We start from the raw sequence: 17,732 nt of genomic DNA, 5'->3' as shown, positions 1-17,732 counted from the left end.
GACATCTACAACGTGCTGACCAGTAAGAGAGTGGGGATCTGCAGAGGAGCGTCCAGCTACATCACACACATCGACTGGGACGCTCGAGGTAACACGCAGCTCTCTCTCTCTCTCTCCCTGGTTATTTATACAGCATATTGAATGCTTATTAAACATCAGTTAGCTCCGACGATTGTCTGGATAATTGATCTTGACTCATATTTGCAGTATAATGAGTCTCATTGTCTTCAGAAGACGACGGCTCTGCTAGCAGAGACTCTCCTGACTCCTCTCAGGGTTTGAAAAGTTTCTCTGTAACTTTCAGCAGAAACAGGTCGTCACAATCCGTCTTCCTCAGCTTGGTGATTACGCTCATCGTTATCGTTGTAATGATTGTTCTCGGTGTGGACGGCTCGTCACAGTAGAGCAGGTGGAGGTGATGAAGTGGACGGCCTCGGTAACATCAGACCTGTGGGAGCAGCGTGTCGAGGTGACGATCAGTTTAACCGTCATGAACCTGATTGTGTTGCAGGTAAACTGCTTCAGGTGAACACAGGAGCCAAAGAACAGCTGTTCTACGAAGCTCCGAGAGGAAAAAGACAAACCATCAGAAACTCTGAGGTCAGTGTGTGTGTGTGTGTGTGTGTGTGTGTGTGTGTGTGTGTCCCTTTATCTGTTCCTTAACCTGTAACAGTGTGTGTGATGTTGTTGTGTGTCTGTGTAGCTGGAGCGGATCGAGTGGTCCAGCTGGACCTGTGTTCTGGGCTCCAGCTGTGATGGAATATGGCCGACGCACAGCGACATCACCGACATCAACGCCGCGTCGCTCACCAGAGACCAAACGCTGCTCGCCACCGGAGACGACTTCGGCTTCCTCAAACTGTTCGGCTACCCTGTTCGAGTACGACGGTCACCGGTTCCTGTTCAGCACCAGATATTATCAGACAAACATGAGATAAGAAACATGAGGTGGTGTTTTTCTTTCCTGCTTCAGGGTCAGTACGCTCGTTTTAAGCGTTACGTGGGCCACAGCGCCCAGGTGACCAACGTCCGCTGGGCTCAGGACGACTCCACCCTGCTGACGGTGGGCGGGGCCGACACCGCCCTGATGATCTGGGCGAGGGAGCGAGGAGGCGGAGTCAGCGTGGAGGGGGACGGGCCTTTGTGTCGCGACAACCGACCGCTGGTGGACAGCGAGGAGTCTGACGACGACATCGAGGAGGACGGAGGTGGGCGTGTCCGCGGTTTGATTTAAACAATGAAGAGTTTCTCTTCAGTCGCCGTGGAGACGGTCCCTTCAGGACACATGTTGTTTCACAAAGAGCCTTAAAATGAGATGTTAACGTTCAAGTGACTAAGACCTTATTATGACGGAGAGAAAAGGAGGAAGTCAGGTGAGGTCAGGTGAGGTCAGGTGAGGTCAGGTGAGGTCAGGTGAGGTCAGGTGAGGTCTCTACTGTAAACGCTCTACAAGCCGCACAACACGGAAGATCTGAGTGTTTTTATACCCGGGAAGTGAAAATGTTCTGGCCACATGCAGCGCAGAGCAGGACGCCATCACACTGTGACCGTCCAAGCAAGGACGTTACATTAAATCTGGACGCAGCGTCGGAGGCGGAGCCCTGTGAAGATACAACTCCACTTCCCTGGATGAAAACACTCAGATCTCCCGCGTTGTTCGGTCCACAGAGCGAGCACAGCCGAGACTTCCACCGACCGAGCCGGCTAACTTCCGGTTTAAACCCGGCTCACCTGAATGTGGATAAGATCATTTAATGTCTTCCAGACTTTCTGATTGTTATCGGATGAACAGCTAAAATTATGACGGTGAGAGGAGTCATGTCTCTGTCTCTGTCTCTGTATCCACCGTTTAACAGATGCTTCTTTTACAATGTTAGCTTATAGGATGAAGTCTTTTTGGGCCGCGGTGCATCACGTGACGATGTTTTGATACATGACGCTCCTCCTGGAGCTCCTGGATCCATCCCAGTGGACGTCACAGCCGAGCAGACGACAGGAAACGAACACAGAGAAAATGTTCTTATTAGATTTGAAAACAGTTTGGAGCCACAAAACGGACTGGGTCAGTCTGCAGAACTCTGATTTATGTGTGTGTGTGTGTGTGTGTGTGTGTGTGTGTGTGTGTGTGTGTGTGTGTGTGTGTGTGTGAAGGCTATGACAGCGACGTTGCCCGCGAGAAGACGGTGGATTACACCACTAAGATGTACGCCAGCAGCATCAGAGAGATGAGAGGAACCAAACCTCACCAACAGCTGAAGGAGCTGTCTGCTGAGGAGAGGTATGCACACACACACACACACACACACACACACCGTCACCATGACAACAGGTTGTTTTAAACAGTTGAACCAGCTGCACCAGACAACATGCACGGTGGCGCCCTCCTCTGGCACAGTGTAATAATGTAAAACTTAATATTTTAGGCCGGGACTACACGAATACGATATATTCCTGAACGCACATTTTTCTGTCCAGTCGGCTTCTCAACCACACGAACACGGCGATCTCACCCACATACACGCAGATATTTTTAAACGGATAAAAAAGTGGAGAAATAAATCAAATATCCGATCGAGTGGATCCGTGTACGATGTTAAACGGAGCTGGTGTTGACGCGATGACGTCGAGCGCCTAGTGACAAGCCGTTCATACGTGCACATTGAAGCAAAACGGTTGTCAACAACAATGGCCGACATGTACCGGGCTATCTGTGTGTGCTTTGCACTTTTAGGTCTCATCTCAGCGCTACACATGAACGAAACGTTGGTGCAACAACTCCACTTCAACTCTGTTTTCGTTTTCTTCGCCATAACTTCTTACCCTAACTGGCGCCGTTTGACTGCGCATGCTCATAACGTTCTTCTTCTGTGGTATTTTACATTTTGCTAATCGCCACCTATCGGCCGGGCATGGCATTGCAGGCTTCAGAGGCGATCGTTTTCAGTTTTGCCTCTTCGTGTGGACAGAGATATTTAGTTTTTTTAAAACGAGGACGAAAATATCCACTTAAAAAAATATCCATATACGTGTAGTCCAGGCCTAAGCATCAAAACAGACGGGATCAGAACAGAACCGTCGTGATGGGTTCAAATCAGGAGACAAGAATCTGATGGCAGCTCTACGATCCATCGTGTGATCAGTCACCGTCTGTCAGAAGCAGCTGAGATGATTTTCTCTGCTGGTTTGTATTTTCTGTTTGTCTGAGCTGCTGGTGAAACTTTAAACTCTGTAAAACAGTTCAAAGCTTCAGAAACAGTCTGTTCTTGATATTCAGTGTGATTTCTCTTTAATTTGACTTCATGACGCTGAGACTGTGTACGAGCTGGTGTGTGTCATCAGTGGTCGCTGTGTGTGTTTCTGCATGTGGAGCTGCTGCATGATGGATGGATGTTGTCTGCTCCCTTCATGATGAACTTCAGTGTCAATGAGTTTCTGTCTTCAACACTCAACAACAAAGGGCCTGTGAAGGAACAAGTCTGCTGAAACATGATGAGCAGCTGAAACATGATGAGCAGCTGAAACATGATGAACAGCTGAAAACCAAAACACTTCATTTTAAAAGTCAGTCCCCACCCTGCTCTTCTTATGCTGCATCGTCACCTGTTTTGGTGAAAATCACAAGATGTTTGATAAAAGAGGAAGAAGATTCTGAATGTTTTTGTAAATTTGCAGCGTTCGACACAGAAGTCGTTCTTTTCCATCACAGGAACTTAACGACCCGTAACTTTAAGCGTATCTGTTGTTACAAGCCCCGAGGACGAGCGCCAGGCTTTGAGGACAGTTTGACATAGTGGCCAAACAAAACAGTGCAGTTCACACTGGACTTCTGGACACTGGACTGTCCCGTTAGCCTGGTTTCACACTGGCGTCTCTTGGCCTGCAGTCAGTTGAATTTCTGGTAATAACCCCACAAAGTCAGGCTAACCTGCTCTGGAGCAGGACCAGCAGACCTAAGCTAACGTCGTCTGGGTTAGCCCCCTTTGGAATGAGCCAGTGTAAACGCTTTCTTAGCCCGGGCTAACAGCTCCATTAGCCCGGGGCTAGCAGCTCCATTAGCCTGGGGCTAACAGCTCCATTAGCCCGGGCTAACAGCTCCATTAGCCCAGGGCTAGCAGCTCCATTAGCCCGGGGCTAACAGCTCCATTAGCCCGGGGCTAGCAGCTCCATTAGCCCGGGGCTAACAGCTCCATTAGCCCGGGGATAACAGCTCCAATAGCCCGGGGCTAACAGCTCCATTAGCCCGGGCTAACAGCTCCATTAGCCTGGGGCTAGCAGCTCCATTAGCCCGGGCTAGCAGCTCCATTAGCCCGGGGCTAGCAGCTCCATTAGCCCGGGGCTAGGATTAAAGCTGAACCAGAACTGTCCTTAAAGTCTTCCTTGAAGTTCCTGTAGTGGAAAAGGCAGAAAGGAGTGAAACCCAAACACACCTGTTTTTGTCCCTTCCTGGTGCCCTTACTTCCTGAGTGCTGCTGCTGCTGTCTGGCCGTCTCGTAGAGACTCTTAATATGTGTGTTGTGTCTTGACTTGCACCCCTGGAGGCAGGGCATTGTCAAGTAAGTATGAGCTGACACTGCAGGCGACGGGTCACACTCAGTTATATAAACTGTGTTTATCTGCAGAGCTTCTGGAAATCCAGTTAGCTGATCCCAGAACAGACGAAGAGTTTCTGTATCCAAAATACTCTGAACACCTAACAGTAACTAAAGCTGCCAGACGAATGTAGTGGAGTAAAAAGCACAATACTAGTGGTACTTTCACTTCAGTACTGTGTTGGAGAACATGTACTAAGTTCTGTCACTGTGTACTTGATGAGCGGTGACGCCATTTTGAAACCACTTTATTAACTTCAGAGAATAAAGTCTGAAACAGTCACATCAGTGTCACACAGAGGAGGTCCGACCACCACGGTTCTGACTGCTCTTCAGTTCTGTGAAGAGAAGTCAGAACTCTGAGATGTTTGTGTTTCTGCAGTGGCCCGATCCTCCAGAACCTTCAGGTCATCTCCTCATTCTGACACTGTCCCAGTCAGCCAGACAAACGTCTTCATCGTCTCGTCCTGTTTCTCATCTCGTCTTCACTCATCCTCTTTTAGACACTCAGCTGACTCCTGCTCTTCCTCTCCTCGTGTGTCTCCTCCTCATGTGTCTCCTCCTCCTGTGTCTCCTCCTCCTTTGTCTCCTCCTCGTGTGTCTCCTCCTCCTGTGTCTCCTCCTCCTGTGTCTCCTCCTCGTGTGTCTCCTCCTCATGTGTCTCCTCCTCGTGTGTCTCCTCCTCATGTGTCTCCTCCTCCTGTGTCTCCTCCTCCTTTGTCTCCTCCTCGTGTGTCTCCTCCTCCTGTGTCTCCTTCTCCTGTGTCTCCTCCTCCTGTGTCTCCTCCTCCTGTGTCTCCTCCTCGTGTGTCCCCTCCTCATGTGTCTCCTCCTCCTGTGTCTCCTCCTCGTGTGTCCCCTCCTCATGTGTCTCCTCCTACTGTGTCTCCTCCTCATGTGTCTCCTCCTCCTGTGTCTCCTCCTCCTGTGTCTCCTCCTCGTGTGTCTCCTCCTCCTTTGTCTCCTCCTCCTGTGTCTCCTCCTCATGTGTCTCCTCCTCCTGTGTCTCCTCCTCCTGTATCTCCTCCTCCTGTGTCTCCTCCTCCTGTGTCTCCTCCTCCTTTGTCTCCTCCTCATGTGTCTCCTCCTCCTGTGTCTCCTCCTCCTGTATCTCCTCCTCATGTGTCTCCTCCTCATGTGTCTCCTCCTCCTGTGTCTCCTCCTCCTGTGTCCCCTCCTCCTGCTCCTCAGCCTTCATCATGTTGTGTCCTCAGAGGTGTGTGGTTCTGGTCCACAGCCTGGGTTCTGTCCTGTTGTCACTCGTCATGCCGCTCAAACAGAGGCATGTAAAGCTCGGTCCAGGCTGGACTGATGACATCACTGTGACTCATCGCTCCTGAGACATTTTGGATCGGAGGACGTGATGTGAGAGGACCGGGACAGACTCAGTGATGTTAGAGGACCGGGACAGACTCAGTGATGTGAGAGGATCGGGGACAGACTCAGTGATGTGAGAGGATCGGGGACAGACTCAGTGATGTTAGAGGACCGGGACAGACTCAGTGATGTGAGAGGACCGGGACAGACTCAGTGATGTGAGAGGATCGGGGACAGACTCAGTGATGTTAGAGGACCGGGACAGACTCAGTGATGTGAGAGGACCGGGACAGACTCAGTGATGTGAGAGGACCGGGACAGACTCAGTGATGTGAGAGGACCGGGACAGACTCAGTGATGTGAGAGGACCGGGACAGACTCAGTGATGTGAGAGGATCGGGGACAGACTCAGTGATGTGAGAGGACCGGGACAGACTCAGTGATGTGAGAGGACCGGGACAGACTCAGTGATGTGAGAGGATCGGGGACAGACTCAGTGATGTGAGAGGACCGGGACAGACTCAGTGATGTGAGAGGACCGGGACAGACTCAGTGATGTGAGAGGACCGGGACAGACTCAGTGATGTGATAGGATTGGGACAGACTCAGTGATGTGAGAGGATCGGGGACAGACTCAGTGATGTGAGAGGACCGGGACAGACTCAGTGATGTGAGAGGACCGGGACAGACTCAGTGATGTGAGAGGATCGGGGACAGACTCAGTGATGTTAGAGGACCGGGACAGACTCAGTGATGTGAGAGGACCGGGACAGACTCAGTGATGTGAGAGGACCGGGACAGACTCAGTGATGTGAGAGGACCGGGACAGACTCAGTGATGTGAGAGGATCGGGACAGACTCAGCAGGATAAAGACTGAAGAGACAGACAGACGCCTCCACAGGGGGGCGCCAGAGACTTGGAGCAGCAGGAGGTGAATTCTCCCTGTCAGGGTCAGAACTCGGTCCATTTGAACTCAAAGACATGAAACTGAGATTGATGGCGTTCAGTGTGACATCACTTCCTGAGGAGATCTTCATCTCTGATGTCCTTTCAGAATAAAGCTCAACAAGCATCATAAAACAGACAGAAACATGAACTCACCTCATCTGCTTGTTCTGGTCCGAGACTGAAACACGACTCAGACTGCCCGTGCACGTTAGCCTGTTAAAGGAGCAGTCTGTGGTTCTGGTGGAGAAATGTTAATGAGCAGAGGAAGATCCTCATTGGCTGATTTTAAACAAACTAAATAAACAAACTCTTTGTCTTCATGACTGAATAAACAAACTGACCTTAAAGGACAAAAACTCAATTTATACTGCTTTACTTTGTTTATATGTGGCGGACCCTGCCACCTCTCTAGCTTCAGACAGCGTTCTGGACCTTATTTTCCTCTGAGAGCAGCTCGTTTATTCACTGATGGAAACAGTTTGTGTTATTAACTCGTTAATATTGTAAATATTCAAAATTCAGATTTTGCAAAACTACATAGTGCCCCTTTAACACAATTAGCTATGCTAGCATGTTAGCCTGACAGCCCAAACATTAAAAAACAAGCACTGGTTAGCATGCTAGCATTTTGTTAGCATGTAGCTGTAGCCACTGCTAGTCACATTATAGTTTCTCTGAGTGTGTGTGTGTGTGTGTGTGTGTGTGTGTGTGTGTGTGTGTGTGTGTGCTTTCTAAAGCTCTGTACCTTGGTTCTGTCCCTCTGCTGTCCAGGGGATCCAGGTAACACCTGTCCACCTGTCCGTCCACCTTATACTGTCTGTGCAGTGCCTCCACAGTGTGTGTGTGTGTGTGTGTGTGTGTGTGTGTGTGTGTGTGTGTGTGTGTGTGTGTGAGTTTGTAGATGTTTGAATGGTTCTGGTTCTGGTTCTGAGCTCTCGGGTTCTGACTGTGTGAGTTTTTACGTCACATATTTAATGATCTCCTGTTTGAAGCTCTAACTCTGTTTTACCAGTTACAAGTTACTACGACTACTTTAATCCGTGAAGTACAAGCATCGTGTCTGTCCTACCTGTCCTACCTGTCCTACCTGTCTGTCTGCAGACTGTCTCGCTGACTGTTTGTCCACCCGTCTGTCCTCCAGACCTCAGCACATTGGGATATGAATGATCAGTTGATTGATTAACTGATTAACAGACCAATTGATCTTTCAGGCCTCCGGTGAGTCGAGCGGCGCCGCAGCCGGAGAAGCTGCAGAAGAACAACGTGTCCAAGAAGAAGAGGCTAGTGGAGGTACACCTGTCTCTCTACCTGTCTCCCTCTCAGTCTGTCTGTCTGTCTGTCCTCCTGTTCATCTGTCTCTCCTGTCTCCTGTCTCCGCAGGACCTGGTTTTGGATCATGTGTTTGGTTTTCGGGGCTACGATTGTCGCAACAACCTGCACTACCTCAACGACGGCACAGATATCGTCTACCACACTGCCGCCACCGCCATCGTCCACAGTCTCAGCACTGGTAACCACGGCAACGCACACAGACATCATACACACATTGGACCTTTTGTCTTTATCGCTGACTGACAACAACATCGCTGCAGATTAACATCAACATTAAACCTACACTTTTCAGCGTAACTATCTTAGAACTAGCTTGATTTTGATGCTTAAAGTGACTAAAATCGATTTATATATATATATATTGTATAAAATGAAAGGAGACAGAAACTTGAAGTTGCTGCAGTGGGAATCGAACCTGCAACCTTTCAGTTCACAGTGATGTGTTTACGTGTCCTCCTCTGCTGCAGGAACTCAGAGTTTCTACCTGGAGCACACTGACGACATCCTCTCTCTGACCGTCAACCAGCACCCGAAATACAAAAACGTCATCGCCACGGGACAGATCGGTACACTCAGTGTGTGTGTGTGTGTGTGTGTGTGTGTGTGTGTGTGTGTGTGTGTGTTTCTGCATGCCAGTGTGTTTCTCTACTAACTCCTCTGTACTAAATGAGTCCTGCTTTTCTCTCCTCTGCTTCATGTTTAACCTGCTTGCTTTACTTTGTGTCCACTGAGAGACAGAAACAGAAAACACTGTTTTAAAAAGGACAAACCACGATCTTACATCGAGCCTCAGTTGTGAGATTCATAATGTGAAATACAGGGTTGTAAATGTGCTTTTTGAGCATATGATGTTTTATTTACAGTCTACAGTTACTTTAGGGGAGCAGGAAATGTAAAATCTGTCTTCAGGGAAGCCCCAGAGAGACATTATAGTTTACTTCTTTGTCCCCGTTGTCCCCAGACTTGAGTTGTTAAGAGTTGTTGAGCTGGAGACACTTTATAAACTGTGTGAAACTCTGTCTCTGACTGATTCTGACTGATCTGTTCCTTCTTGTAAATTCAGCAAATGTTCTGCATGAACTTCTTTCTGTCTTTGAGTAGAAACATGGAGTCTGTTTGTCTCAGTGATGGACGGGTTTATTTACATACAGAGCAGGAAGTGACATCACATCACAGGTAGACAGATGTTAATACCAGCTGTGAACAGGCTCATAGACCACCTGGTGAACACAGTGGAGTTAGCAGCTAAAGAGGCAGATACTTCCCTCAGGAAGTGGTGGAGACCAAAAAGAGAGCTAAAAGACAGAGAAGATTGGACTGAGAGTCATCAGGTGACACATTATATCAACTCAAAAGGTGATTGGTTAACGCTGAGTTCACTGCTTGTTTCTGCTGAAGACAACAAGACAAATAAAACAGTTCCTGCAGATAAACACATTCGTCTGAGCAGCGAGAGTCGCCCATCAATATCTCTCTTTACTGTCACGGCTGACGTTTGAAACAACTCACTTCAGGTTTTGTCTGTTTTTTTGTTTTGTTTATGTATGTGTGTGTTTTGGCTGGCCTCATTTGTCACCATCGCTCTCACCACACCTCAGGTGACGTCAGTGAACTCCCAGGTAAAAACCAAACCGCACCGCCTCTCCCACCACGACAGACACCCTGAAACCCAGAGACAACCTGCAGGAGTGGTCCAACGGGACTTTTAGTTACTTTCAGTGACTCAGGAGTAAATCATACTCACTGATTCAGACAGAACTCATTTTGTTTGACTGGACTAAACTGTGATCTTTAAACAGAGACTCTCTCAGTCCTTGGTGCTGATGGCGGTCTGGTTCTCAGGGTGTTTGTGGGCTGCATTGATCCCTCTGACTGCTCGGTTTACCTCCAACAACTTTCTGTGACGTTGTGTCGTCCTCCTGACATCGTAAAACTGGATTTATATTCTCTCCTCGTGTCTCGTGATCTTCTTGCAGGCACCACGCCAACCATCCACGTGTGGGATGCGATGAGTAAACAGACGCTGTCCATCCTTCGCTGTCCGCACACTAAAGGCGTCAGCTACGTTAACTTCAGCGCCACGGGGAAGCTGCTGCTGTCGGTCGGAGTGGAGCCTGAACACACCATCACTGTGTGGCGCTGGCAGGAAGGTCAGAGCGATGTTCAATAGTTTCATCTACGATCAATGTGTCAGATTATCAGACGCTGTGATTGATTTACTAGTTCAGTCACTATTGACTGATTATATGATTATTTGTATATTTTTGAGCTTGAAGAGGTCACATTTAGAGATCTTTTATTTGTCTCTTAATGTCCTAATTTTTGTCAGCACATAAAAATTACTGCCACAAAATATTGGATCTCAACACAGGTGTAGTGCTGCTGGAGCAGCGGTCCAACAAAGTGAAGAAATAAAATGTTCACCGTTTGTATGAACACGTTGAAAAACATTTGAAGTGCTTGAAACATGGCGGTGCAACATGGCGACCTCTGTGGATGGACAGTAATTAAAACGTCATCGTGAATATTATATTCCAAGTCATGTCCATGCCACTACATCTTACACACACTGGAAAAGTTCATAATGTTGTTGTGAATATAAGATGTGAACGATGTCGTGTGGATCAGAACAGGACAGAATATTGACTTTAATAACACGAGTGTCTCCTCTGCAGGATCTAAGGTGTGCAGTATAGCCGGACACCCGGACCGGATCTTCGTGGTGGAGTTTCGTCCGGACTCTGACTCTCAGTTCGTGTCGGTGGGAATCAAACATGTGAAGTTCTGGACGCTAGCTGGCGGCGCTCTGATGTACAAGAAGGGCGTGGTGGGAACGGTGGAGGACGGCAGGATGCAGACGATGCTGTCTGTCGCCTTCGGTGCCGTGAGTTCACCGCTCGATGTTTCATGTCTGTTGTTTTAAATCCGATAGCTCAGCTTATCTGCAGAGTCGAGCAGTGTTGAAGTGAAGAAGTTTGCAGTTACAGCAGCAACACGACTCATAAATCAGCCTGCATGTTTATCTGTACGTTGAATTACTGTTATTGTGTTTGCAGAATAACTTGACGTTCACCGGAGCCATTAACGGAGACGTGTACGTGTGGCGGGATCACTACCTGCTGAGGGTGGTGGCGAAGGCTCACACCGGGCCGGTCTTCACCATGTACACCACGCTGAGGGACGGACTCATCGTCACCGGCGGCAAGGAGAGGCCGTGAGTGACAGCAGACATCATCCCAGAGCTCAATGATTCTTAAAAACAAGACGTGATTCAGCTGTTTTCAGCAGGAGTGATGATGGTGTGTGTGTGTGTGTGTGTGTGTGTGTGTGTCAGGACGAAGGAGGGCGGTGCGGTGAAGCTCTGGGATCAGGAGATGAAACGCTGTCGAGCGTTCCAGCTGGAGACGGGACAGCAGGTGGAGTGCGTCCGATCCGTCTGCAGAGGAAAGGTGAGAAACTTTTGATCGTGGTCTTCATCCCTCAGTCGGCGTCCTCCCTCTGTCCTCCTCATCAGCCCCCTCTCTTCGTCCTCAGGGTAAGATCCTGGTGGGGACGAAGGACGGGGAGATCATCGAGGTCGGGGAGAAGAACGCGGCGTCCAACCTGCTGCTGGACAGTCACGCTCGGGGAGGAATCTGGGGTCTGACTGCTCATCCTGCTAAAGATCTCTGCATCACCGCCAGCGACGACGCCACCATCCGACTGTGGGACCTCACTGACAAGGTACACACACACACACACACACACACACACACAATGCAACCACCAGACTGTCACCAACATGGTGTAGCATGGTACCAAGTTACTGGACGCATCTCCAGGATATTGGATGAGTGTTATTTTCTTTTTGTCTCTTTCTGTAGAAGCTGTTGAACAAAGTGTGTGTCGGCCACGCAGCCCGCTGTGTGAGCTACAGCGCAGACGGAGAGATGCTGGCGGTGGGGATGAAGAACGGCGAGTTCCTCCTCCTCCTCGCCAACTCGCTGAAGATGTGGGCGAAGAAACGAGACCGCAGCGCCGCCATCCAGGACATCAGGTGGGAGAGACAGAAAGAGAAAGAAAACAGCCACTAAATATACAACATGTCATGAAATTCACAAATAAATGAACAAAAACAAACGGGGGGAAAACAAAAGCGACCTCTGTGTGTGTGCAGGTTCAGTCCAGACCGGCGGCTGCTGGCGGTCGGTTCAGTGGAGAGCACGGTGGATGTTTACGATGTGAGCGGAGGTCCGAGTCTGAACCGGCTGGTTTACTGCAGCGACATCCCGGCTTTCATCCTGCAGCTCGACTTCTCTGCTGACAGCTGTTATATACAGGTATATACACACACATATATACAGGTATATACACACATATACAGGTATATACACACATATATACAGGTATATACACACACATATACAGGTATATACACACACATATATACAGGTATATACACACATATACAGGTATACACACACACATATACAGGTATATACACACACATATACAGGTATATACACACATATATACAGGTATATACACACATATATACAGGTATATACACACGTATATATACAGGTATATACACACATATATACAGGTATACACACACACATATATACAGGTATATACACACGTATATATACAGGTATATACACACATATATACAGGTATACACACACATATATACAGGTATATACACACGTATATATACAGGTATATACACACATATATACAGGTATATACACACACATATATACAGGTATATACAGGGATATACACACGTATATATACAGGTATACACACACATATATACAGGGATATACACACACATATATACAGGTATATACACACCTATATACAGGGATATACACACGTATATATACAGGTATACACACACATATATACAGGGATATACACACACATATATACAGGTATATACACACATATATACAGGTATATACACACATATATACAGGTATATACACACCTATGTACAGGGATATACACACATATATACAGGGATATACACACACATATATACAGGTATACACACACATATATACAGGTATATACACACACATATATACAGGTATATACAGGGATATACACACGTATATATACAGGTATACACACACATATATACAGGGATATACACACACATATATACAGGTATATACACACATATATACAGGTATATACACACATATATACACACTGCTGACTGTGTGTGTGTTCAGGTGTCCACAGGAGTCTATAAGCGACAGGTGTTCGAGATTCCTTCAGGGAAGTTGGTGAGTGACCAGACCATCATCGACAGAATCACCTGGGCAACCTGGACCAGGTAACACACACACACACACACACACACACACACACTGTCACCTTCAGCTTTTTATTTATTTTATACACCTCTTGTCGTTTCCCCCTCAGCATTCTGGGAGATGAAGTTTTGGGGATTTGGCCGCGAAATGCTGACAAAGCTGAAGTCAACTGTGCGTGTGTGTCTCACGCCGGCCTGAACGTCGCCACTGGTGACGACTTCGGACTCGTCAAACTGTTCGACTTCCCCTGCACAGAGAAGTTTGTGAGTCACAAGAAGTTTTTGTTCCTGTGTTCATTCTGTGGTTTCGGTGGTCAGATGCAGTGATATTGTGGAGTAACCTCAACAGACGTATGATGTTGTATGGAAATAAGATGGTTAAACACTGGTTTAATTAAAGTTCCTTTTTATGTTAGAAAAGACCAAATACTTGTTTAAACGTGCTGAATATGTGACGTTGGCTCGATGATTAACAGAAGTTTGCAGGATCAGACTGAAGAATAGTTTTATTGCACAAAAGTGGCTTTAGATGGTTTATCTGTCCGTCATGGCTGTGTAGCATCGGTAGAGTTTATCAGGTGCAAAGGAGCTGTTCATGAATAAACTCGTTGATTTGAGAAAATTTTTTAAAAAATGTCAACTTCTCACAAGGATTTCTCTCGTTAGGCTATTTCGTATACATTCATTTTCTGGACATCAGATTGAAACTTGACAGAGTGAAGATTGTTGTTATCTGCCAAACAGAGAGCTTAGAAATACTATCAGCAAGAAGCAGAAGCACAGCACCTTTTGAATAACAGTGAAAAAGATGATTTTTTCTTGTTTAGTGAAGAGAATTTCTGTCTCCAGGCCAAACACAAGCGCTACCTCGGCCACTCAGCTCACGTGACCAACATCCGCTTCTCCCATGAAGACAAACACGTGATCAGCACAGGAGGAGACGACTGCAGGTGAGCTGATCACTGATCAATAACAGACGATCGCCTGAAACACGGCAACAACATGAAACATGTTTCTAGAACAGCTTCTGTGGTCGTTCTCGCTGCAGTAAGTGTCTCCAGGAACACATTTACCATGATGACACACATTCTTGGGTGCGGAGAGAGTCGTAACCGAGTCCGACCTGAACCTGAAACACGTCCGACCCGACTCGAACAGGACGCAGATAAAACCCTGTTCAGTGGTTGAAACTGTAAACTGTCAGTTCACACCGATGTGACTAGACGAGACGGTGTATCATCTCAATTGCAACGACTCGGCGTTGTACTTCAGCGCCGACTTGTCTGATTTTTCACATCTCCATATAATTTGGAGCGTCTTAAAATATGAATCAGCTGTTACCATGGTTGCAGCCTGCCTGTTAACCCTAATTACAGACAGGTAAAGTGTAGGTTACAACGAAAATGCATTGTTCATGTCCATCTAAGTTACATATAATGAGGTGACCGTACCCGACCTGAACCCTGTAAGAACAAAGTCCAGAATGTGGTCTTGGTGACAGAAGCTGCAGCAGCGACACAGTTCAGCTTCTAAAGTCAAACTGTGTTAACAACTGTTTGTCTGTTGCAGCGTGTTTGTGTGGAAATGCCTGTAAACGCACAGATTTCTGCCGTCCGGTGACGCTTTTATCCAAAGCGCCTTAACAACACCTCAAGTGGATCCAGAGGGACTCGAACCCACAACCTGAACGTCTCCACACCGCAGTTTGTTAAACAGCAGGTTTCCTTTCAAAGTCGGAGATGGAGGAAGACTCAACACAAAGCCCACCTCGGTGACGAGATGTTCAGATTCTGTTCTGGTTGGCTTCAAACTACAGACACTTGAGACGCTTCATGATGGATCACATGACGGGAAGGAACCCGTTAGAGACGCACAGAACCTGAAGAACCATCAACTTTTACAAGAAATCGTTGACTGATTGTTTTTCTTGCTCTGAACCAGAAAGCAATCCGATCCATATTTATCTATAAAGTTAAAACAACAGCTGACCAAAGTGAATCCTCTTCGCTCTGGTGAAACACATGCAGGACGGCGCCAGCGTCTGCCGCTGTCAGCACTTTTTATGTTTGTATTGTTTCTGTCATTTGCCGACTCTTTACTGGGAAGCAAACTTTTTCTAAAAAAATTATTTTGGATTTACGACTGTGCAGTTAGAAGCCAACCAGCTTTGAAAGAAAAGTCATGTGACTCACTGCTAAGGGGAGGATTCACTCACTGTCATGTCTACCCAGAAGGCCTTGCACGGGGTCGTTGTTGCAGTCGGTGCGTCTCAGATGACGAACACGCTGCACCTCCAGCTCATCCGTTGATCATGTGACCATCTGGAGCCAGAAAGAAAAGTTCAACAAAGAAAAAGCATCTGAAGCAGCTCAGTGTTTCCTCCGGTCCGGGGTCAGATGTTTAAAACTCAAATATGAAAGATTGACGCAGCCTCTCACACACGGCTTTGTTTTATTCAGATCCTCAACACCGCGTCTAGTTTCTCTTTGGTATCGAAAATGGCGTTCACTATCAATATTTTACAAAGTTAGAAATTCTAGTATCGTGTCAACTTTAATTTCAGTGTTCTGAGATTTAAGTCTGAATTCTGACTGAAAAAAAGTGAGAAAGCTGAGAGATGTTTGTACAGTGAATCCTCGTCTGTAGAAATATAGTCAGACGGTACAAAGTGTGATTCAGCGAAGGATCGAATGATAAGATGATGAGCCCAGGCCAGGTGAGCCCAGGTGTGAATGGTTGTTAAGCTGTCTGTGGAGAGAGCTCAGTACAGTATTGTAGGTGGGTGATCAGTCATGTCTTAGGCCACCTCCTCTGTTCAAAGACGGTCGTTCCAGTTGGACATTCATGGATTTACTCCTTTACTGGTTTGTGTTCTTGTCCTCGTGTCGTTTAAACATCTGACTCCTGGATTCACAACTGTTCACACACGTCTTATTAAAGCTGCTGATGCTGCGTTCAGGTCACCATCGGAAAAAAAAACATTCAAGGGGAAAAAAGTTACGTTTACAGAATATTTCATCACAGACTAAACTGACGGGAGCATTAAAGGACAATCTGTAAGACACTGGTTCATAAGTGATCTGATCAGACTGTTGGTAGATCACTCAGGACGTCTGGACCGGGAGAGAAGATGCTCTGATGCAGAAACGTCCTGAAGTTTGTCTGAAACTCAGAAAGAAACTTGACATTTGATTTCAAATCACTTTTCATTTCAAAGAGCCTTTACTGTGTCTGTCGTCGGATATCATCACACTTAAGTGCCTTTCTGGATCTTTCTACCTGTGTTTGTTTGTTTTCTTCATTATCGGGGGGGAGGGGGATATTTCATACACTGAATTTTTTTTTAATTTAATCCATAATTGAGTTTATTTTGTACTCTGTCTGGTGCTACACTGAGAATGTTCAAACTTTTATTCATCCACAATGAAAGGAAACAAAAAAAAACAACATTTTCTTTGCTGCTGCTTTTTGTTTTAGAGACATGAAACATCCAAAGCATCGTGATCGTAAAAACAACACAGGACATCTGAGGATGTCAGGAGGAACATTTACAGAAATATCTAAATGTTATTTATGCCTAATCTACAGTGTGGATGAGCTGTTGAATATTAACTGTTGTGAAAAGTGTCTAAAGAGTCTGTTTGTGTGAAGATGAAAACAGTTCAGTCTGATTTGTTGACTCGTTCGCCGTCGACACACTCGATCTCCTGAGATGGTCGCTGAAGTAATCACTGAGGCTCGACTGCTTCAGTGTCTGAAAATTAAAAAAAAGATCACAGCCTGAAAAAAACACAAAGATGGAAGGTTTTGACCCTTCACTCATAGATTTAAGGTCAAAGGTCACAGCAGCAGCTCAGTAGTGAAATGAATCTTAACTGTTACGTCAGATGATAGACGATCCTCAGAGAGGCGGGCTGACAATAAAGCTGTAATCTGTAAAATATGGCCAGAATTCAAATGTCACTCCAAAAGGAAAGAGGGCAGCATTTCATCTGCGTCACCAACAACTGCTGCTGTCTGGCAACCGTTTCTTGGCTGTAGCTAGCTACCGTTAGCTTATTAGCTTATGACTCAGTTAGCCCTTGAGCCAGTGGCCAGTTAGCCTGGACCAGGACTTTGCATTGGGGGGGATCTGAAGTGGACATGAGACCAGGACTGAACTCAGCCTCTGAGAGCGACGGAGGTCAGTGTGAAGACAGGGGACACAGTACAGAGGCGATTTACAGCAGATCTGACC

General features: G+C 46.8%; 1 protein-coding gene across 3 annotated transcripts in view; it reads left to right on the top strand.

The window, feature by feature from the left end:
* The window catches only part of LOC311270736 (echinoderm microtubule-associated protein-like 6), a 63,826-nt gene extending 46,488 nt beyond the window's left edge, over positions 1–17,338 (top strand). The window contains exons 25-45 of one of the 3 annotated variants that reach the window (XM_084375864.1): positions 1–88; positions 512–600; positions 704–880; positions 974–1,208; positions 2,152–2,278; positions 4,539–4,553; positions 8,067–8,145; positions 8,236–8,365; positions 8,655–8,753; positions 9,786–9,806; positions 10,164–10,337; positions 10,863–11,071; positions 11,244–11,401; positions 11,522–11,636; positions 11,722–11,910; positions 12,051–12,223; positions 12,344–12,506; positions 13,413–13,516; positions 13,606–13,759; positions 14,345–14,445; positions 15,065–17,338. The exon at positions 1–88 is cut by the window's left edge and continues 44 nt beyond it. In XM_084375864.1, coding sequence (XP_084231990.1) covers positions 1–88; positions 512–600; positions 704–880; positions 974–1,208; positions 2,152–2,278; positions 4,539–4,553; positions 8,067–8,145; positions 8,236–8,365; positions 8,655–8,753; positions 9,786–9,806; positions 10,164–10,337; positions 10,863–11,071; positions 11,244–11,401; positions 11,522–11,636; positions 11,722–11,910; positions 12,051–12,223; positions 12,344–12,506; positions 13,413–13,516; positions 13,606–13,759; positions 14,345–14,445; positions 15,065–15,089 — 2,625 coding nt within the window. In that variant the 3' untranslated portion in view covers positions 15,090–17,338. Of the gene's footprint in view, positions 89–511; positions 601–703; positions 881–973; positions 1,209–2,151; positions 2,279–4,538; positions 4,554–5,803; positions 5,909–8,066; positions 8,146–8,235; positions 8,366–8,654; positions 8,754–9,785; positions 9,807–10,163; positions 10,338–10,862; positions 11,072–11,243; positions 11,402–11,521; positions 11,637–11,721; positions 11,911–12,050; positions 12,224–12,343; positions 12,507–13,412; positions 13,517–13,605; positions 13,760–14,344; positions 14,446–15,064 lie in introns of those variants that run through there. The other 2 variants (XM_084375865.1, XM_084375866.1) reach the window with 2 other exon arrangements.
* The last annotated feature ends 394 nt before the right edge of the window (positions 17,339–17,732 follow it).

This window comes from Pagrus pagrus (assembly GCF_965226575.1).
Source record: "Pagrus pagrus genome assembly, chromosome: 15".
NCBI lineage: Eukaryota > Metazoa > Chordata > Actinopteri > Spariformes > Sparidae > Pagrus > Pagrus pagrus.
Note: the sequence above shows the minus strand (reverse complement) of the source record. Positions and strands in the feature narration are given on the sequence as shown.